Here is a 21,667-nt window from a genome sequence, read left to right on the forward strand (position 1 = left end):
CAGATACTGTCCTAGGTATCTGGTCTGCATTTTCTTACTGACTCCTCTTTGACAACGAAATCCCCATTTTATAGAGGAGCAAAAAGGGGCCCAGAGGGGTTAAGTAAGGCATCTGCTATCACTCAACTCCCAAGGGGCCTGCAGGCGCCTGACTTCCATGTCCAGCTGGGTTCTGGGAGTGAAGCATCCCTGCCTGCATGGCCAGAGCTTACTCTCCAAGGGGCCTGCCTGCAGTGGCGCTGGCTCCCCAGGAACGCCCCGAATGCAGGAACGCCGCCTCTGTGGAGTGTGCTGGGTAGAGGGAGCTCGCCAGGAATTTCCTGGATCAGCTCCAGGGCAGGCTGCTTGGATCTCAGGGTTACAGGGTGGCTGGGTCCTGCCTCCCACCCTTCTCTTCCCCTGGCTTGTCCCAGCCCCGTGCATTCTTGGAATCTGTAAGTTGTGCCGTGTTCTGTGGGCACAAGGAGTTGCCTTTGAAACCCTGTGGCACCAACATCTGTTAGCTCTTAGAGAACAGAAAGATTGACAAAGAACTGCTGGGGCAGGCGGTGGGGAAAGATATTAAGCTCAGGAGTATGAAGTCTCAAAGACAAAGAGGAAAAAACCCTAACTGAACTCCAGCCCGCTCCCCAAGGCCCTGCTTTGATGTGGGTTCCCATCCCTGGAGGCCTTATAAGGCACTGTGCCTGCAATTCTGGGCTCTGGGCTGGTGCTGGCTGCACATTCAGCGCCCGGAGGAGCTGGCCTCTCGTCCTGGGGCCCAGTGTGGGGCAGAGGAGGGGCAGCGCTGGGACTTGGGCGGGAGGCAGGTGTGGGCCCTGTAGGCCACTCAGCCTGGCCACTGGGCAGGAGGCAGCCTGGCACCAGGTTGGGTGGGGCCAGAGGTGTGTGGATCCAGGAAGGTCTTTGATCAGAACTTGGAGCAGAGGCTGAGTCTGACTGTCCTAGAGACCAGAAGAGAGGGGGCCGTGATGGCTGAGCTGATGAAGAGAGCAGTGAGGGAGGTCACTGCACACCATACCCCACACTCGGGCTTCTTCCAGGGCAGTGTGGTGAAGAGTATGGGCTCTGGAGCCATGCCACCTGCCTTTAATCCTGGCTCTGACAGTTACTAGCTGTGTGACCTTGGGCAAGTCAGTAAACCTCTCTGTGTCTCAGTTTTCTCAACTGTAAAGTGGGGATGATAATCGTATTACCTCAAAGGACTGCCACAGGGGTTAAACAAAGCACCAGAAATATGCACCACACAGAAGAAGAGTGTGTTTCTCTGTGTCTTGTTTCTTTGTGTCTGTGGGGGCACCTCGGGTCTGGTGAGCCATCCAGCTTTGCCCAGCAATGTTCTGGTAGCCATTTGACAGTAAGAGTGCAAGTAATAAAGGGTAACCACCATCTGTCAAGCCCCAGTCATGGTATCAGATGTAATGCTAAGTACTTTCCGTGCAATGCAAGTACTTTCACACCTGCCCTGAGACAGAGCGATTGCTCTCATCCCTATGCAGAGACGGGAAGACTGAGGAACACTGGAGATAAACCTCCTTCACCCACGTAGAGCAGGGATTTGAACCGAGGTCTGAGCAGCACCAGTTCCATGCCCTGCATCCTCTGTGCTGGGGCTCCCTTGGGACTCATGGCCAGGAGCCCTGCATGCAGGGTTTGGGGCCAGGCCCTTAGGACCAGTCTGCAGGAAGGCTCATGGCCGAGACTTGGCCCTGTCCCAAACCTAGTGAGGAGGAGCCGTGGGGCCTTTGAGTCCTGCAGGACAGAGGGGAGTGTTTGGTCTCTGACACACTGGAGTGGCTGGCTGGGCTGATTTTCTGCACTTCTTTAAGCATGATTCTTGGTCCCCAGCAAGTGCCAGGACTCTTGGCCACCTCCATCCCCATGCCCATGGGAGCCCCAATTCCACTGTACAAGGTCGGGCCAGCACCTGAAGGAGCTGGCTCAAGTCTTGGCCCTGCTGATGATCCACCACAGGGTCTCCTCGCCTCTTGGAGGCTCCTCCTCATTTAAACCCACAGGACTGTTGGGAACCCCATTCTCTGGAGGTTCTGGTGAATATCCCAATTGATCAGTACCTCATATATATCATGAGGGCTTAGGGATGTGAGTGTCTGTCATTGGGATTGTTTTCCTATCTCATTCCTTGAGGGTTGAGGCACTTTGTAGGAAAACAGTAACAATTATACCTTTCACTTTAAAATTTGCACATTATTTTTATGAGCATTTGTTTCTCAAGAGATGGAAAGAGCAGGGCTGTTATGATGATAAAGGGAGACATATAAAGTGCCTAGCACATAGGAAATGCACAGTAGGTGTCAGCTGACTTTTTAATGGTTTATCACTGTTCCCATTTTACAGATAAGTAGTTTGAGATTTCCCAAAGGCAGCGACTGGCCCCACATCCAGGGCGAGGGAGGCCACGGAGGCAGGATGTGATCCTGTGTCTGACTCAACATTTTATGTGGCCTCTGGCCTGGTGATTCAAAGCTTGAGGACCACAGACACCACACTCCCCAGGCCCTGGGCTGTCTGGGTCAGTGGAGGAAATGAATGTTTGCCATAGTTGAGCAGCTGCATGGCCCGGGGTGTCAGTAGACCACAGAGCTGAGGAGCTGTCGATGTTTACACAGAGCAGAGTGAGGTTTAGTGGGAAGAGACCGACCCCAGAACTTGCCAGAACTGTGCTTTCATATGCAGAGATGTATCTTTAATATGTCAAGAGAGCCAGGCCCACTCAGCAGACAGTTCTTCTCAGGGAGTGTTGAAGCCGTCATCCGAGTGATGACTGTGGGTGCGAGGCATCGTTATGGGGCTTCTTCCAGAAGGCTGCTTTGTTGCTGGTGACGTTTGGAGTCGTTAAACTCCTCTGAGTGTGCCAGTAAAAAGATGCCAGTGCCCAGAAGTTTCCATCTCACAGGTCCTGTCGGCCTTGCCAGGAGCGGTCAGGGTTGCTCAGAGGTCAGCGCCGGCTCCCAGCCTCTACTGGGCCTCTGCACACGAGGGTCTGTCGCTTCCCTTGAAGACGGTCACCCACTCCTTTGAGGAAACGCTGCCTGCCAGCCTTTCTGGAGAAGCAGCATCCGTCTCTCTCCGGCATGAAAGATTGGCTTTAATTGGCTGCCGGGGCGTCCCAGCCATCTAATGATGCCAGCCGAGTGCAGCCCTTTCCTGTCACCATCTCCCAGTTACCCTGTCAGCTCCAGCTCTGTTAACACAAACAGCCAGTTTACAAGCCCAGGAAGTGTTCAGTGATTATAATAATTGGCGGAGGAGGAGAGAGAGAAGACATCCTGACTTGAAGAATAATGCAGCCTGGTTTTGAAGTCCATGGGACACCAGCAGTCTGAATGACCACATTTGAACAACGTCTAAGAAAGGGTGTGTAATGTCCTAGAATGATTTGAAAGAAGAAAGAGAACAGAGAACCCCACTTCTAATCCATAAAACGTTAGCTGTTCATCTTTAAAAAAACACACACACGAGACTTATCTCCAGCTGTGTCCAATTGATAAGATCAGCTATACAAAGCATTGTTTTTCTTTTGTTAATCGAGGCGAGCTCTTGGTTTTTCTCTTAAGCATCTCCAGTGCAGGATTTTTTTTTTTTTCTTCTAATTTTTGAAGAGTGTGTTTTTTCTTTTTCTTTATACTTTTTTTTTTTCAAAAGGAGAAGTTGGCGAGAGCTGCCAAGTTGAGGCTTTTTGTTGCTCCTCTTTTTGTGGTTCATGAAGCACTGCCATGGCATCACTGTGGGCATTAAGAGAGAGAAAGCAGTGTGACCCTTCCCCCCACACCCAAGCCTCATCTCTCCCCTAAAATAGGCACATTTACCAACATGGGTTCCTTGGAACATAAATCCCATGTGATGCTTTTGAAAAAAGCTTCCTGGTCTAAATAGGTTTGAGGGGTGCAGCATAAGCTACTACTTAGGTATCTGCAGTCTGTTACCATAGTAAGTCTTGCAGTAAAGGGTCTTGTTTGCATGCATGCATGCTAAGTTGCTTCAGTTGTGTCCGACTCTGCAACCCCATGGACTGTGGCCCACCAGTCTCCTCTGTCCATGGGATTCTCCAGGCAAGAGTACTGGCGTGGGTTGCCACGCCCTCCCCCAGGGATTGAACCTGTGTTTCTTACATTGCATTAGCAGGTGGGTTCTTTACCACGGGAACCACCTGGGAAGCCCAAAGGGCCTTGTTTAAAACAATCCCTTTTGATCTCATTACTCCTCTTGGCAGAATACCAATAAATACAGAAGCTGTTTGACAAGCACTAGTCTGGGCTCCTCTGTTTCTAGAGTCATCCTACTGGAGTGGGATCAGATAGATGGGACCTTTATTGATATCCCAGAAATTTCCCAGCCTGTGGACCTAACTAACTTCCCTTGCCAGCCTCACAACACGTGGGTGGCAGCCTGGCCAGGCTGATTGGGAGCAGCTCTGCTACATGGCATGAGTTACTGGACATTTTAAACTCATGCCTGCAGACCAAGGCAAGGCATATGCAAGGATCAGGCCAGCTGCTGGAAGGGGGAGATGTGGGAGGCATGACTGAAGGTCAGCTAAAGGCAGAGCCTACAGGTTCCTAGATGTTGCGCTGAAGATGTTGTGTTGGGTTTATGTTAAGGGATTATGTCAAGTTTGGGTATATGTTAACAGCTGGGTTTATGCTGAGGGAGTGCTCCCTTCAGCAAACCAGGCCCTCTTTATAAAACTCATCAAGACAGCTGCCTGGGACCCTCTCATAGAGGAAGGATCCAAACTAAGGTCTCCTCTAGGGACCCACAGGGGTGGCTCTGGTCCTAAGTCTATTGGGTTGGCCCAGAAGGGTAGAGGAGGGACATTTTCTGAGCTTGTCTTTGTCATTTTCCTGGGTGGATCTCCCTTTCCAAGTGGGAAGTATGAGCCTGTGTAATATTTCATGGCAGGCTATAGGCTGAGAAAAACTTACTTTCTAAAAAGCAGCGCAGTAATGAACTTTACAAGTGTCATAGGCTCTCCCTACTTGACCTAAATTTCAATCAGAAGATTGAGAACAGGGTTCCTGCTTCTTTGTGACCAGCCACACACACCTTCACAATGCCACCTTGACTGTAAGGATGCCAGGTTCCTACCTGACTCCAGTACTTCTTTAATATTCCTGCTTTGTCTTCCTCTAGGAGCTTGTGGGTGAAGTTTTCAGAGAAACGCTCAGCGAGGAGGAAGAGGAAGACTTTCGGCTAGAAGGTACTAGAACCTATTACTTTCTTCCCAAGGGCAGTGAGGTGGGGAAGGACCATCTGGTCTACCTTATGCCTTTCATACCCTCCAGAAAATCTGCAGACCAGGAGGAGAAGGACAGGACTCTCTGTGGGGGTGCACTGGGGGTGGATGGGGTGAGGAGCAAGAGGGAAGTGGAGTGCCTCATTGGTCCTCACTGGGAGTGGATTCAGGCCACCCAGGCTCACATCCTGCTCTGTGTTAGCCATGGGGTCTTGGACAAGTTGTTTGACCTCACCTTCCCCACTGCGGGGGAGTGGCCACTCATAGGCTTCTTAAGCAGGGCTAGGCATGTAGCATGCACTGTATGAAGCAACCCTCATGTTTCTCCATTCACATCACACACCTGGAGCACAGGTGTGCACACACACGAACAGAGCCCCAGCCCCTCACCGCTTTCCTCTGTAGTTCTCACTCCTTGCTTTCTTCAAGGAAGCAGTGCGTTGTAGAAAGAATTAGGACACTCAAGTAGAGAGTTGGGGGCCACTGGTGTACTGATTTGACTTTAGGAAGCCACGTCCCCTTTTTGAGTCTGTTTCTACACTTGTAGAATGGGAATGAGGGCCTCTTCCTACTCAATTCCCTAAGCTGGTACAATGACTGGACAGCATATGAAAGCATTTGCTGAAAGGGATAGCGTTTCCCTTTTCCACTCAGAATCAGAGGAGAGAATTGCTGAACTGATGCAGCCTTTGGGCAATAAATGTGCTTTCCTGGAGGCTCAGACAATAGAGAATCCACCTGCAATGCAAGAGACCTGGGTTTGATCCCTGGGTGGGGAAGATCTCCTGGAGAAGAGAATGGCAACCGACTCCAGTATTCTTGCCTGGAGAATTCCATGGACAGAGGAGCCTGGTGGGTTACAGTCCATGGGGTCACAAAGAGTCAGACATGACTGAGTGAATAACACTTTGTACAGTAAAGCCCTCTCTGGGACTGGAACAGGGGGCTGGCAGGGGTCTCTGAGGGAAAATATAGGTCTTGGAAGGGCTGTAGGGTCCTGAGAGGAGAGTAGACCATGCCAGGAAGTTCTGGAGGGGAGCCTTGGCAAGACCCAAGGACTGTGGCCACATCGGGCCTGAGAGCTGTGATAAATGTAGACTCCTCAGCTCCACCCAGGCTGCTGAATCTGGCCTGCTCTGTAATAGGCTCCTCAGATGACTTGTGTGCATGCTGTACTTTGAGAAGCACTATTTTGAGAGATTCACTCTGTGGCCCAGGATTTGGAGGGTGCCTGGGACCCGAGTATCTCTCAGACTTTGCTCAAATTCAAGCAGGTCCCAAATAGAAGGAGGAGGAGGCACATGGACAGACATCTCTGTCAGGACTCTAGGGTGTTTCTCTTGAGCATTTTTGGATCTGATGGCTATACTCAGGCTCAGTGGCTTTGATTCTCATTGTTCCCTGGGCTTCCCCAAGCCTCAGCTGTCATCCTTGGCTCCATGGAGAGATGCCAGCACCTGGTGCCTAGAGGTGATCAGGGGAGTCAGGTGAAGGCCTGCAGGATGTAGGATCTGGGGGCTAAGGTGACCCCAGACAAGGATTGCATGGGCTTCAGCACTCATTCCATTTTCTATTCATTTGCTCAATCACCTGGTAACTTAGCAAGCTCATCCTCTTATTCATTCATCCTTCCATCTATTCCATCCATCTCTCGCCATACAAGTACCCACCTATCCACTTATCTATCCATTCATCCACCCATCACTCACTCATCATCCACCCAGTGATCCATGACCCACCCATCCAACGCTCATCCACTCATCTTTTGCTCCATCCTTCACCCACCCATCCTTCCATCACTGCCTGTTCCTTCATCTACCTACTCTTTTATCACCCATCCGGCCAGTCCTTATCTACCACCCAGTCATCCAGAATCCATCCTTCGCCCATCTCTCCCTCATCTATCACTCATTCCTTAACCCATTTAACCATCTTCCAGTTGTTATTCACTCATCTCACCATCTGTCTATATTTTCATCATGTGTTGAGTCCCTGGTGACTGCCCCAAATAAGGCACTTCCCTGGCCACTGAGGCTCAGCCTGAAATCATGTAATTGGTTTCACATGAGGCATCTTTCCCTGCAGACATGACATGCCCATGGAATCCTCTTCGGAAGAGGGGTGCTTTGTTCAACCTCTGATCAGAGTATGAGCCCTGTTGGATGCAGTAGCAGGAGCCCTTGGCCGAGGAACCCAGAGACTTGTCTCCAAGTCCCCCTCCCCTCCTGCTCCCACAGAGACTCGCTATGGCTTTTGGCCAGGCCCCTCCCTCTCTAACACAATGCAGCGGGGGTGTGGGCTCCGCGGATGCGCAGAGAATGTGGGCACCCTGTAGAGAGGATAAACTGCTGCTGGGTGGCACTTATAAACATTGGTTGATGGAGGGGAGATAAACAGGAGGTGCCCAAGAGTCCCAGCTCCTGTCAGAGAAAGGGTGGGGGTGTTGGTGGCACTTGGTCCATCCCGTGGTCCAGTAGGACCACTGCAGGTCAGGCTTCGAGGACAGCTTCGAAGGTGCCTCGACTGGGCACCTTGCCAGTCATTGACGGTGTCCGAGTATATCAGTACCACCTTTGGGGCGGGGAGGAGGAGTTGGGAGCCACAAGCCTGACTCAGTTTCCAACTAGGGATTAGACTAGGTTGTTGGTGGTCGAGTTTCCAGCCCCTTTTCTCCAAACAAAAGCTTATACAGAGCACAGAATGTAAGACAGACCAGGTTGCTGAAAGATGCAGTGTGTTATAGATAGTATGTTAATTACCTTTTATGTAACAAAAGGTACCAGACAGCACTCTGGATTTCCTCGTGTGTATGAATGTGGACCACATATGTATGTATACAATTGTGTAGCTAGAAGCTTAGACAGACAGAAAGAGTAGTTCCTTCTGAACAGGGGAGGAGGAGATTAAAATTGGAAATCTTGGTCAGAGGATTGTAGTATTAACTGTAATTAATGTTTCAACTTTTACAAGAAGAATGTGATCATGTATTCCTTTGAAGACTAATAACAGAATTAAAAAGTGAAAACAGTAAGTAAATAAGGCAGTAGGGCTGGGCTGCTCTGGGCCTGCCTGTGTGGCCCCTGAGGCTTCTTGGAAGGGATGCTGGCCCCAGCGGCCGCCTGTGGTTCTTGGGCCACCGCTGGTGCCGGGTCCGAGGCAGCACTCCCAGGATGATGGACGTGGCTGTGGATGGCTAGGCCTGGTGGGTGCTGGCCACAACGAAGCAGCCACCTGGCCTGGAGCTGGGGCTGCGGGCATCCCTCCGAGCCTCGGGCCAAGGGAGAGCAAGCTGAATCCTGAATCTCCTCTTTGTCTTCCTGTTGGCCAAGTTCATTGCCTCTTGGCTGGCTGGAGGGCTAAGGGAGAAAAAAGGCCATCTGAGGCGTGAAGATAAAAAGAAGTCTTTTAGCCATCCCAGGAGAGCATGGCTTTAGCTCCAGCGTTGTTATGTAAAGCCGGCCCTAATCCAGCGTCTTAACTGCCTTAACTGGCCAGCTGGGAGCTCGAGGGATGGGAGATTAAGGCTGGGCCCGGAGCGAGGGCTGGGACTGCGAGCTCTTTTGAACTGTGGAGAGAACAAAGTAAGCATGAAAAGTCCCGCGCTCCAGAGCTGTCCTGGCGTTGCGGGCGGGACCTGCGGCTTGTAGGGGGAGGGGAAAGGGACCCCCCCCCCACTTTCTGCTGACCCAGCAGGGCGCTAAGGACTGGGGGGTTCACCCCACCCTTCACTCCAGTGCCCACCTGAGGTCCCCACCTCGCCAGTTGGGCAGGACGACAGGTGGTGGCAGCCTGGGCTTGTGGCCTGAGGTGGAGCTTGGTGTCAGGGGCTCCAGGAAGCACTGTGTCTGGGGGTGTCCTCTCGACCCAGCGTCGACTGAACTCTGACTCTGCGCCCGTCAGGGGAGAAGGACCTGAAGATGGTCACAGGCCCCTTCTCTCCCCGCATCCCCTCTCTCCCCACCTGGTGCTGGCCACATCCCTGCCCAACATCTTGGCTCACTCCCACCTCTCACCCTTGGCCTCTGACCACTAACCCTCAACATCATGACTGTTTCTTGTCTTTCTACCTCGTTGCTTGGAGGTGAAAGTGGGCAGAGTGGGTTAGCTCGGCATCTTCCATAGAAAGTTTGAGTCCACAGAACTCTGCCTGCTGGTCGTGCATTTATTAAGGACCAAAAGTGAGTCGGGCAGCCCCTCCCTCTGGGGCCTGGGCCCCCCGTCTAGGCCCCAGGGCTGCTGATAGACAGGCCTTGTTTTGGCCCAGCCCAGGTGTCATCTGGCAGAGTCTGCAGGGGTCTCGGCTTCTCTGGCCCCAGAGTGGAGGTGCCTGGAGTCCTGTGGAGCAGAGCAGTGGCGTTGGGACTGACACCCAAGGGCAAAGCAGCCCCACTGTGAGCTCAAGGCCTGTCCCTGTTGGCATGGCCCAAACTTGGTCTTCCTGCCACCCCATGGGAGTACACGAGAGGCACCCTTCTCCCTTTATTCTGGAGTCAGACCCCAGATCCAGCCTGGCTGTGCTGCAGCTCACTGTTTGGTCTTAGGAGAGTCACTTAACTTCTCTGTGTTTCAGTTTCTTGTTGGGGGCAGACATAGCATGTCTTCCTCTGAGGGCCTGTAACAGCGAGCTTATTTATATAAGCCCAGAGCGCAGCGCTGGTTCAGAGTATGCCAGTGTCTGGGAGCTGTCCTGACTCTTGTTTCGTGGGTTCCTCTTTCTTGAAGAGGAGCCAACTGGTGTTTGTAATTATTTACTAGTCCAGATCAAAGCCAGCCTATTTTCAAAGCTTCTTTAATCCTATTAGAATCTCTGAATGTCTCCTTCCACTCCCAGTGCGTGACATAGTCTGGCATGCCATACAGCTCAATAAAAACAGATCTTCCTTGACTTAGGATGGGGTCGTGCGTGCGTGCTAAGTCGCTTCAGTCATGTCCAACTCTCTGTGACCGTATGGACTGTAGCCTGCCAGGCTCCTCTGTCCATGGGATTCTCCAGACAATAATACTGGAGTGGGTTGCCATGCCCTCCTCCAGGGGATCTTCCCAACCCAGGGATCAAACCCGTGTCTCTTATGTCTCCTGCATTGGCAGGTGGATTCTTTACCACTAGCAGTATCTGGGAAGCCCTAGGATGGGGTCATGTCCCAATAAACCCATTGTAAGTTGAAAATATCATTAGTTGAAAGTGCGTTCACACATCTAACCTCCTGAACATCATAGCTTAGCCTTGCCCACCTTACATTAGCCTACACTTGGGTGAAATCATCTAACACAAAGCCTATTTGTAATAAAGTGTTGAATAGCTCATGTCATCTGTTGAATACTGTACTGGAAGTAAAAAAAAGTTTGGCTGTCTGAGTTCAGGATGGTTGTAAGTGTATGGGTTCTTGACCCTCGTGATTACGTAGCTGACTGGGGGCTGGGACCCTCTGTCCAGCATCACAAGAGGAGTTGTACCACATATCGCCAGCCTGGGAAAAGATCCAGATTTGAGATTCCACATACAGTTGTGTATCACTTTTGTACCGTTGTCAAGTCAAAAAAATTGTTAGTCAGGGCCCAACCATGCTCTCTAGAAGAATGAGGCCAACACCATGAAGTGATTGGAGTCCAGCTCCCGGGAAAGCCCCATGTGCCCCGCTCTAGCCCATCAAGGCTCCCAGGTGGGAAATGTCAACCCTTCACAGAGCAAAGGAGCCCTTGGGAGGCCTTTCGTCCCCTTCATTTGTAGTAAGAAATCTGAGGCCCAGAGAGAGGCATGACCTGTCTCAGGTCACACAGCAGACCTGAGGACAGTCTATTCTTCACTCAACACGTTTTAATATTTGCTGAGTGCCTACTGCAGGTGTGGGGCCCTGTTAGGCCCTTGGGTTCCAGCCACGGACAAGGTAGGTGGGCCTTTCTGTGAGGGTGTTGGCACGAGGGAGGCAGGCAGTGAATTGATACCCTGGTTCACACAAGGTTCTGGGAGGGGTGGTTCTGTGAAGAGGTAAAACCCAGGGAAGGTGGAGGGTGACAGGCCTCTCTGAGGAGATGACGTTTCAGCTGAGATGCAGGTGCCAGGAAGGAGCCGCCTTGGGCGGATGTGAGGGGTGAGCAGTCAGAGGAGTGAGGGGAGCCCCAGGGTGGGAGGGTTGTGGGGTTTGGGGGAACACAGAAGGGAAGCCCAAATGGCAGCCAGAGACCAGGGGGATGGGGATGGGGCAGCCGGCAAGGGTGGGGCCCCGGGCTGGGATTTCACGCTGCTTTTGAAGAGAGACTGCTGGCAAGTTTGAGGTAGGTGAGTGCCAGATTCTGACTTCCCTTTGCACCAGAGAATTGTGGCTTCTGTGAAGGCCAGGTCATTCTGAGGTGGGGGGGAGCAATGAGAACAGGAGGCGATTGCGATGGTGCAGGGGAGAGGTGATGGTCTTGGCCTAGTGGGGCTGAGGGGCTGGAGCGACGTGGAGGGGCCTGGGGGTGGCGTGGTAGGGCTGGGAGAGAGACGGGGAGGGGGGTGAGGGAAAGAAAGGGGTCCCAGGGACACCTTAGAGACTGGGCTTCGGGAACTACGCGTTCCCTTCTGAGGTGACGATGTCTTTTGTTTTTGGATGTGTTGGCCTCAAGATGCCTGTGTGACATGCAGGTAGGGCTGTGGAGCAGACAGATGGACACCAAGTCTGGAGTTTAGGGAGCAGCTGGGGAAGAGAGAGAAAGACAGAGAGAGGGAGGGGACTTCTCAGGAAGAGGCCATGGACCGCTGCACCAGAGCCCTGGAGTCCCAGGCGAGGCTCTCAATCGATGGGGCAGCCAGTGGTTCCCGTCAGTCTGGGAGGAAGGGGAGTTCACTGCCGAGCAGCAGGGACCCCCAGATGGAGGGGGCAGGCGGGCCACACCCCGCTGGCTCCTCTCCCTCAGTTCAGAGCCTGTCCTGCCGGCGAGTGTCAGTCGCCCCGACTCCAGTCCACTGCAGTCCCCCCAGAAGCCCAGGCTGCAGCCGTGACAGCAGTTTCTCTCAAGTCTGTTCTTCATAAAAGCTCAGCTTGAACAGTGGAAATTCTGACTTGTGTCAGATACCGAGGAGGCTTTCATAGCTTCAAGTAGCTCGGGGTTAGATTTTAAAAGTTGAATTTCATCACATGTTTTAACTTGGGCGGGGATGGGGGGAGAGTGGCAGGGACATGATATTTTTAGCCCAAAGAAGGCTTTTTTCCCTTTCCCTCTCCCTCTCCTGGCGTTTTCCCCTCCCTCCCCCAACAGATGTTTCGTCTCAATCCTATTCAAACCTCAAAGCAGAATGGCCATCAACCTTATGCTCTGATGAGAAAAAAAGGCCAGAATGCTATTTGTTGGGAAGGGTTTTTTTTTTTCCCCCCTTTCTTCTTTCCCCTCAGTCACAACTGGCCCTTAAATAAAATCTACTTACAGAAAAATGTAACCTGGGGAAGCAGGAGTGAGGAGAAAAAGACCCTGGAAGGGGTAGACACCCACTGGCAGAAACTGCTGGAAGCCAGCTTCGAGAGTACTGCATTGGGTCAATTATGTGTTGGTGGTGGTTTTGTTTTTCCTGAAAAGCAAGGGCTCCAAGTGATGGAGAGTTAAGTCAGGATTCTTTGGGGTCTGTTGGATACTCAACCTGAACTTGCTTAAGATCTGGTCCATAGGAACTCCCCTGGTGGTCCAGTGGCTGGGATTCCAGGCTCCCAGTGCAGGGGGTCCCAGGTTCGATTGCTGGTCAGGAAACTAGATCCCACATGCCACAGCTTAAGACCCAGTGCCGCCAAATAAATAAATAAATGTTTTTTTAAAAAATCTGGCTCATAGATTTGAAAAATCCTGAGATAGATCTTGCCAAAGAAGGGCTGGTTGATCCAGGAGCTCAAACCATGTCATTAACACACACACACACACAGTTATTCATTTTCTCTCTCTGTCTCCGTCATCTCTCCGTCTTCCCTCTGTTAGTGTCTCCCAGTAAGGTAGCCAAGATGACTACCCAGCTCTGCGTCCTCATATCCTATGAGCTGAGCCATCACAGGTGAAAGATAGCACCCAAGTCCATTATTTCTTGCAAACGTTTGATTCTTACTTTACTGGCCAGGGCAGGTCTAGATTTTTGTGGGACCCAAGTTTATCCAGTTTGGGGGTTGTCTTTTTTAAGGGAAAGAATACACGATTCTCTTTCATAACTGTGGACCATTTATATACAAATATATGTATTTACATATTTCTATTTACTATGCATTTATTTTTCACTAAACCTAAATAAATATATCCCCAATTCAAGTTCCCCTTAGCTCGATTCCAGAAATGCTTGTGTTCACTCCAATACCACATGACACAAGGGGACGGGCGGGAAGTCAGAATGGGAAGAGACAGCATTCTTAACCAAGCGAGGATAAAATACCTAATTTTGAAAGCATCACAAAAACAACCAACCACGTCCACACATTCCAACTTGGAAGGAGCCCGTGCAAGTCAGAGGCCCAGCAACTTTAACCTCGTCAGCTTCATGAACAACTGTCCTTGGGCATTAGAGCGAGGACACAGGGCCACCAGGATAAAATAAGCTGGTCGGGTCTGGGTGCTTCCAGGAAGCTTGGAGTGGGATCAGCGCCCCCATAAACCACATGGATTGAGCTGGGGGAGGGGCGGCCCACTGGAGAAAACCCAGATGCTATTATGAGAAAGAGGAGCATGGTTGCGGGACAGGCAGGAACAGGTGTTAACCATTGTCCTGTGACAGAGTGGACAGACCAGTGGCTGGGGAGGCAGGAAACAGGGATTTTCGTTCTGTTTCTACGTCTTCTGTGCTCACATCCTGATGCTGCTGCTGCCGGTTGTTGCGTTTTGATGATGATGATGATACACTCCTATGTAGGGTGACAGGCTGGGGCTGCAGCAGTCCTGATGATAGCAGTGTAATCAGGGTAGGGAAACCTAACCCAACCCCAGAGTACAGGAGGGCAGGCTTCTCAGAAGATAGGGACATTTAACCTGGAGACCTGAAGGAGGAGCAGGTGTTGAGAGACAGAAAGAGTGTTCTTGGCAGGGAAAACCGGCTCTGTGGAGAGACGGGGCTGGGAGATGGTTCCATCAAGTTGGCTTCTTGCACCCTGTAGAATGCAGGCGGTACCACACCCTGCATGGTGATATTAAGAGGACATAATGGAATAACGTGTGCACCCACTAACTTCACCAGCACCCCCAGACAGGCCACTGCTGTGTGCAAGGACACACGCATTTGTGTGTCTCTAGGACGCTCGTGCCCCGAGGAGAGCTTCATGCAGATAATGCAAGAAACCATTTGGTCTGGAATGCACATACGATATCTTTCTCTTTTTACTGGCAGCAGATTTACCCTCCTAATTATATTTGGCATAGGCTAATATTAAAATTCATCTGCATTCCCTCTAACAGCTGCTCTTGAAGGGTTGGGGAGTCAGAGACATCCTGGCAAGCCACCCTGAGCCTAAAATATTTGTGGCAGATAATCTGGATGTGGACAGTTGAGAAAGGCCTGTGAGTATGTTAAGGCCAGTGTCCAAACTCCAGCCAGGAAGCTCTGGCTTGTGTTAAATCTTACTTTCTATCAACTGAGAAGAACCTGCCAGGTAACCAGGCTAAGAGAGGTGTCTGCCAGGCCTTCCGGTATTAGTCATTTCTGGTCTTTGGTGGGGCTGACTTAATCATACCGTGTTTCAAATTCGTCTCTTCTTCCAAAGTTTAATATCTACCAGGCCCTTCTGGATTGTGTTAAAATAAGCTGGCATTTGCTGATATCATCCAGGGTTTGGATTTTAGCCGATGTCTGGGATTCAGAATGGACCTACCCCTTTTAAACTGCCCTCTTTCCCACTCCAGTTCCCAACCACAGCAGAATTCATAGTGTTTGTTACGTAGCCTGTGTTCTATCCACCTGGGGGGTTTGGTGCAGTGGGTCATTCTGGGATGGAATATTTGCTCTGTGCACGTATGGTACACTGTGGGCAGCTGCGGGGCAGTAGCCAGCAGGGCCAGCTCTTGAGAAACTTGCATTCTGGCCACGTGGACGTGGTAGGCTCCCATCATTATCAGAAAATCCCAGAGAGGACTGCAGACTGAATGAGTTTAGACAGCCCTCTGCTAGCAAGAAATGTGTTTGTGCAAAGTGGAAAAAGGGCGCCCCTCCTCAAGATACCTTTCTGCCATCTGTCCAAAAACTGTCATGAACAATATACAATCGAAGATGTCCGGCATGTGAATGGCGCCCCCGAGGTGTACCATGCACAGTTGTCAGCTTCTCAGAGCCAGTGTCCCAATGACCCCAAGTGACCCTGACCCCAAACCCAAGGGAGGAGCCCTGGTGCACTTATCCTACTCAGGAGGGTGGGGTCTCGGGTGGGTGGATCTGTTTCATTTCACAGCCCTTCTTCTTCTCATACTGCTTGGGCGGCGCCAGCTGTCAACAGCTCTGGCTGGGTTGGCTATGCCATCCTGTTCCCTGGATCACTGCTAAACAGTCCCAAGAAAGTGACCGTGGCTCTCATAGCGTGAGGTTCCAAGGGAGCCTTGGATGCCTCCCATTAGGTGGTTCATGGGGGGCCCATGATCAGAGTTGCCTCATTTAGGTTATTTCCTACTCTCCCCAGAGGTACTCAACACTCTCTTCTTTCTCCCTCTCTTCCTCCCCACCCCCACCCCCTTTTTAAACTGGGGGAGGGGAGAGGGAAGAGACTGTCTTTGATCTCAGCGGAGGAAAAAAGTCTGTTCTGTTCAGGCTTTTGGCTAACACAACAAACAGTGTTTAAAATTTAACTTTGCTTAATTAATTAGTAATTCTGTTTAATGCTGTCTGATCTCCCTCCAAAAGGTATTTTGAAGCTTGAGAAGGGAACATCAAAGGGAGCCGGGTGAAGATGGTCAAGTAATGCATTTAATCTGGCAGTTGCTGGGGGTGGAGAGATGCCAGGTTGGGAGCTAATGTGGGACAGAGCCATCATCTGGTAAACACAGCCGGCCGGCTGGCTCCTCATGGCCATGGCCGTGGTGAGAGGAGGGACAGGGGACCGCTTCCACAGAGAAGGAGCTCTGCACGCTGCCCCAGACTCTTTGGAGCTGAGACTTGGTTTTAAGAAAGCAGAGTTGAAATTTTCTTTCTTCTATGGCTGCTGTGTATGGTTGGGCAGGCTGTGGACTGCACAAGGATTTCCAGTCAAGCAGGTGAACAGCAGGTGAAATTCAGCCTGCACCCTGCCTATCAAGGCTGTATTCTCCTGGGTGTGCAAAACTGCACAGTCCACCACGTTTACTCAAAGGGCCAGGAAGAGTACCTATTTTAGGCTTTGTAGGCATTAGAATGGCTGTTGCAGCTACTCAACTCTCTTTCGCCATAGACAATGGATGTGAGTGTCTCTGTGTCCCAGTAAAACGTTATTTACAAAAATAGGTGGTGGGCTGGCTTTGGCTCACGGGCTGCCAGCCCCTGCTCTAGGTCACCCAAGGGTGTGTCAGGCTAAGTGAAAGTCTCCTTCCTCCTCACTCTGTCCCTTCCCTTCCTTTTTCTCCTCCTCCTTCCACTGCTTTCCAACTAGCAGTGTTGTTACTGTTGCAACTGAAGAGTGCCCAGGGTCCCCCTGAAACTGTGCCCCCTGAAAGATCACCTCTGGGGAGAAAAAAAATCAGTGGGCTGAACAGGCATAGGGTAGGAGATGAGGAATGAATGGGCTCAGGCTCTGGTGCTAAAACCCATCCTGACAAAAGTACTGTTCTCCGGTTGGTGGGGCCTGGGAAGCCTGCAGTGAGCCCCAGTCACCCTTCTCCCATCTACCCATGAGCCTGAGGTTGGACGGGTGGAGAGAAGGGGGTGCGTTCTGCACAGGGGTAGCTGGGGTGGGCAATGATTTGATGTCATTTAGTTTCAGGGGGCTCACTCACATGTGTATATAGAAGCAGGGCCCCTGAGTCCCAGCCCAGGCGTCTGGCACCGGGGTCTTCACGGCTGTCTGATTGATCATCTGCCACCTCTTCTGGCCCCTGGGCAGGGGACAGTGAACGGGAGAGAGGCTTTCTTTGGTGGGGGCAACAGGGTGCTGACTGTCCTTGTTCCTGGTCCCAGGCCCCAGGGCACATGGCTCCCAGTAATACTACCCACCTGTGCCTGCCCCTCATGCTGGGAAGGGGCCCCTGGGGGGTGTCCAGGTGGTCTTCTGAGCTAGGATGGGCTGAGGGGTGGGACACACTGATGAAGAAAGGACAAACCCTGGTCTTTGGAGAAGACATATGAAGGGGATAAGGGATCGAGGGGGAGGTTCCCCTCCTCCCCAGGAGAGGAGAGAGGAGGGCAGGCAGGGGAGGGCCTAAGGGAGGATGGGCTGTCTGGGTGTCAGGGGGAGGGGTGCCCCAGAGAAGGAGAGAGCAGGGACAGAGGTTTCTTTTCTTTGGGTTTTATCAAGTGGAACTTGAAAGGCAACATTGAACCTGAAGGTGGTTTTCTGATAACTTCCCTTTGAACTTGAAGTTTGGTTTCGATAAGCCTCACCGGCTTGCATCTCCAGCCAGGACCTTGGCAGAGGGAGGCAGCAGCTTTGAAGATGGAGCTGCCCTTTGTTTCTCTTTCTTCTCTTTCTTTTTCTTCTTCCCACGATGGCAGCAGCTCTGGCCCAGCGGTGTGCCGGTAGATTTGAGATGGAGGGGTCAGGGTGGTACAGGCTGTGCGCTTGGCTGTCCTTGGGTCACTGGCCAGTCTCCCACCCAACTTCTCTGGTGTCACAACCAGACCTCTTGGCCATTGAGCTGTTTGCTTTGGAGGAGCAGAGAGTGCTGGACTTGGTTTCATCCCCTACCCCAGGAGCGGGCAGCATCCTGACCTTCCTCGTGTCAACCACCCCAGTCATGAGGATGCCAGGTGCCCCCACCTGGATCTTTAGGTTTATTCTCAGTGGCCTCATTCTATGAAACCACCAGGGAGGAGCCGGGGTCTGTGACTGAGACGGGGTCTCTAGCTGGAGCCCTTGACAGCTTTAGGGAGTTGTTGCCTTGCTGTGGGGGCACGGGGATCTGGGGGCTCCCTGCATCCCACTGAGCCCAGTTCCCAGGCTCAGTCAAGAAGGGAGCTGTGATGGAGCCAGGACATCACTGGCCGTGGAGGCCTTCCTGTCCCCACCTGTCTAGCCTGGTGACTGGAGCATCTTTATCTTTATGTCTTCCCTCCCTGTCCTGGTTCCTACCCAGGCTGATATGACACTTTTGTGTCTGTTTGCATCCAAAAGCCTCAGCTTTTAGAAAACTTGGCTACTCATTTCCTGATTCCTAAAAGATACAATGTGTAGGGATATCCTGTGTGTGTGCTATTGCTTCAGTTGTGTCCGATTCTGTGTGACCCCATGGACTGTAGCCCACCAGGCTCCTCTGTCCCGGGGGATTCTTTAGGCAAGAAAACCGGAATGGGTTGCCATGCCAGCCTCCAGGGGATCTTCCCGACCATGGAGGCATTGACCCTAAAGCTCCTACAGCTTCTGCATTGCAGGCGCAATCTTTACCACTGAGCCACCTGGGGAGACCCAGGGCCATCATTCGCCAGACTGTCACTACTGATGGCTGGACCCCGTGTGCTGACCCGGGGCTCTCAGCCCTTTCAGTTGCAGCTCCTTGAATCCACACAAGGGTTCTCTGGGGAAGGGACTCTTATCATCCCCACTGTACAGTTGGGGAAACTGAGACATCCAGAGAAGTTATGTGACCTGCCTAGAGCCACACACAGTGTTGGGAGGATCAGAGCCCAAGCAGAGAGTACCCTCTTCCAGGGCTGGCACCAAGTCTGCTGAACCGAGCCAAAACCAGCATGGAGTGGTCAGCAGCACGAGCAAGGCTACTTGGGTTCAAATCCCAGCCCTGCCATTTACTAGCAAAGCACTTCCCCTCTCTGTACCTCAGTTTTCCCATCTGGAAAGTGGAGCTGATCCTGGTACCTGCCTCCTGGGGTTGCTGTGAGGACCGAGTGAGTCAATGAGCAGTGTAGTCAGCCACGAAGCTCTGAGGGCTCCCTGGGAAGGGCTTTGAATAACTGCTGAGCCCACAGGGCAGGGGTCAAGTGGGAGAGCTGGGGCACTCCCCAGTAGCCACTCCTGGGTCCCAGTCTGCAAAGCTGGGGTGTGGGAGTGTGGTGGGGGACAGGGTCAGGGGAGAGGCAAGGCCCTCCACCTGGTTTCCTGGCCTGGTAGACATGTATCTCCAGGCTCCTGACTTCCCAAGAAAGTCCAGCCCTGGTTGGGGCCACTGCTCAGGGATCTCAGCTGCTCACAGGCCCTCCTGGGCCACCCCTAGTTGGACATAGGGGGAAAGTTCCTCAAGTGAGAGCCAGGCTCTGTTTGCTCCCCTGTAAAACAGGGCAACAGAATCACCGCCCCAGGGAAGCTGAGGGAATCTAAAGAGAAGAGCTGTGAGGTTCTAGAAAGCACGTTCTTGAGCAAACCTGAGTCCCCTTTATCAGGCAAAGACAGAAGAGGCTGGAGGGGTCTCATGGGACATTCAAGATCTGATGGAACCATGGGCTCAGGGATGATGGCTGCTCCCAGCTCTGTCCCCTGGCACCCCTTGGGGGTGTTCACAGGAAAGTGATGTCCACAGACCACCAGCTTTTCATGCCCATCTTCCCACTGCTACTGGGAGGGCATGGAAGGACTCGAGAGCCCTATACTCAACACTTTTGGCAGAGGGAGGCCCTTCTAGGTGAGCAGAGGCAGAATGGAAGTCCCAGGGTGAGCTGGTTCCTGAAGATACCAAGGTGTGCACGCGCGTGTGTGGGCTTCCCCTACCTCAGTGAACTCCATTTCCGTCACTCCCCATTTCTGTTCTCCTTCCTGACCACCCACCAGTGTGCGACCTGCTGAGCCCAGGTGGGTGGTATCTTTGAGGTCACCGCAGTGTTCTCAGGGAAGGCAGGGAGACTGCAGAAAGCAGCCGTGGTCCAGAGCTCCCTCTGGGGTCTCCAGAAGCTCCACTCTGTCCTCATTCACCTGGTCTTTGGCCCAAAGATGCCCTGAGTGGCCTCAGGCTGCTTCTCTGGGCCACAGAAAACAGAGGCCTGCGAGGCCCACTGGGTAACCTGAGCGGCTGGCGAAGAGGCACCCTGGGAGGGGGCCTCCCCTGGGACAGCCCTGGGCATTAACGGGGCCGGAGGACAGAGGGATTTGACTCTAGCAAAGTGGCCGGGCAGAGCGGGCCCGCCGTGCTATGGTGGGGACGGCCTCCGGACAGAGCCACAGGGTCTGAGCCTGGGGTGGCTCAGCGCCTTCCAACTCATGCCTTCTCCCTTATTCCTTCCCCCCGCAGTGGCCCTGCCTCCCGAGAAGTCAGACGGACTGGCCAGCGGAGATGAGAAGAGGATGGAGAAGTCAGGCGAACCCTGCTCGGGCTCCAAGAAACAGCTGAAATTCGAGGTAAGTTTCCTTTCCTGGTGCTGAGCCCTGGGCGGAAGGGTTTTCTCTGCCTGGTGCTGGTTTTTGATGGGGGGGGGATGCTGAGGCCCCTCCAGATGTGACAGCCCCTCTCCTCCCCCATGAACAACCTATCCTCCTGCCACATCTGGGGCTACCCCAGCTCGGCACAGGCCCTAGCGACTCCCCGCGGCCCTCCCCTCTCAGCTCAGGCCCCTGGCCTCTCACCATGGGGTAGTGGCCAGAGGCGGTGGCCGCTGGGCTGGGGGAAGGACAGGAGAGTGGACAGGGGAGATGGCACTCTGGCCCCGGTGCTGCCGTGATTGCCTGCACTTCCTCTCTGGTCCTCCGTTTCCTCGTGGGTGAAGGAAACCTTTGCTACCAGCTCCCTCCCAAGGCTGTCCAGGGGGCCAAAATGGGGCTCACAGGTAGGGTAGGTGACCAGGAGGCCTTGGGCAGGTCCCTCACTCTGGGATTCAGGTGCAGGTGTGCTCAGTCCCTTCAGTCGTGTCCGACTCTTTGCGACCCTGTGGACTGTAGCCCGCCAGGCTCCTCTGTCCATGGGATTCTCCAGGCAAGAATACTGGAGTGGGCTGCTAAACCCTCTTGCAGGGGATCTTCCCGACTCAGGGATTGAACCTGCATTTCCTACATCCCCTGCCATTGGCAGGCGGGTTCTTTACCACTAGCACCACGTGGGAAGCCCAGGTGGGACTCAGATGGTCAACAGCAAAAGAGACATGCCCGCCCAGAGCCCACGGTCTGTCTGTCCTACCTCCCTAGATGGTATGTTAAGCTCCTCGTGTGTACCAAGCACAGGTCCAGGTGCTAAGTGGGAGACCCAGGCTGCCTGCAGGGAGCTTACCAGCCTCTCCCCACCCTCCTTTCACCCTCCCTCCTTCCTGCTCTGTCTCCCCTACAAGATCACTAGGGCAGAGCCCTGGAGCCCACAGATGGGGGTTCAGTTCCCACCTCTGCCACTGCCTCACTTGCCTGCCCTGTAAAATGGTGATAGTCA

General features: G+C 52.8%; 1 protein-coding gene across 2 annotated transcripts in view; it reads left to right on the forward strand.

The window, feature by feature from the left end:
* Positions 1-21,667, forward strand: part of NKD1 (NKD inhibitor of Wnt signaling pathway 1) — a 94,082-nt gene that overhangs the window by 56,912 nt on the left and 15,503 nt on the right. The window contains exons 4-5 of one of the 2 annotated variants that reach the window (XM_086349486.1): positions 5,155-5,221; positions 20,546-20,652. In XM_086349486.1, the coding sequence (XP_086205612.1) occupies positions 5,155-5,221; positions 20,546-20,652 (174 nt within the window). Of the gene's footprint in view, positions 1-5,154; positions 5,222-8,712; positions 8,839-20,545; positions 20,653-21,667 lie in introns of those variants that run through there. The other variant, XM_086349487.1, reaches the window with a different exon arrangement.

The sequence above is a fragment of the Bos grunniens genome, chromosome 18 (assembly GCF_055505025.1).
Source record: "Bos grunniens cultivar Pamir isolate PY7600 chromosome 18, Bosgru_T2T1.0, whole genome shotgun sequence".
Taxonomy (NCBI): Eukaryota; Metazoa; Chordata; class Mammalia; order Artiodactyla; family Bovidae; genus Bos; species Bos grunniens.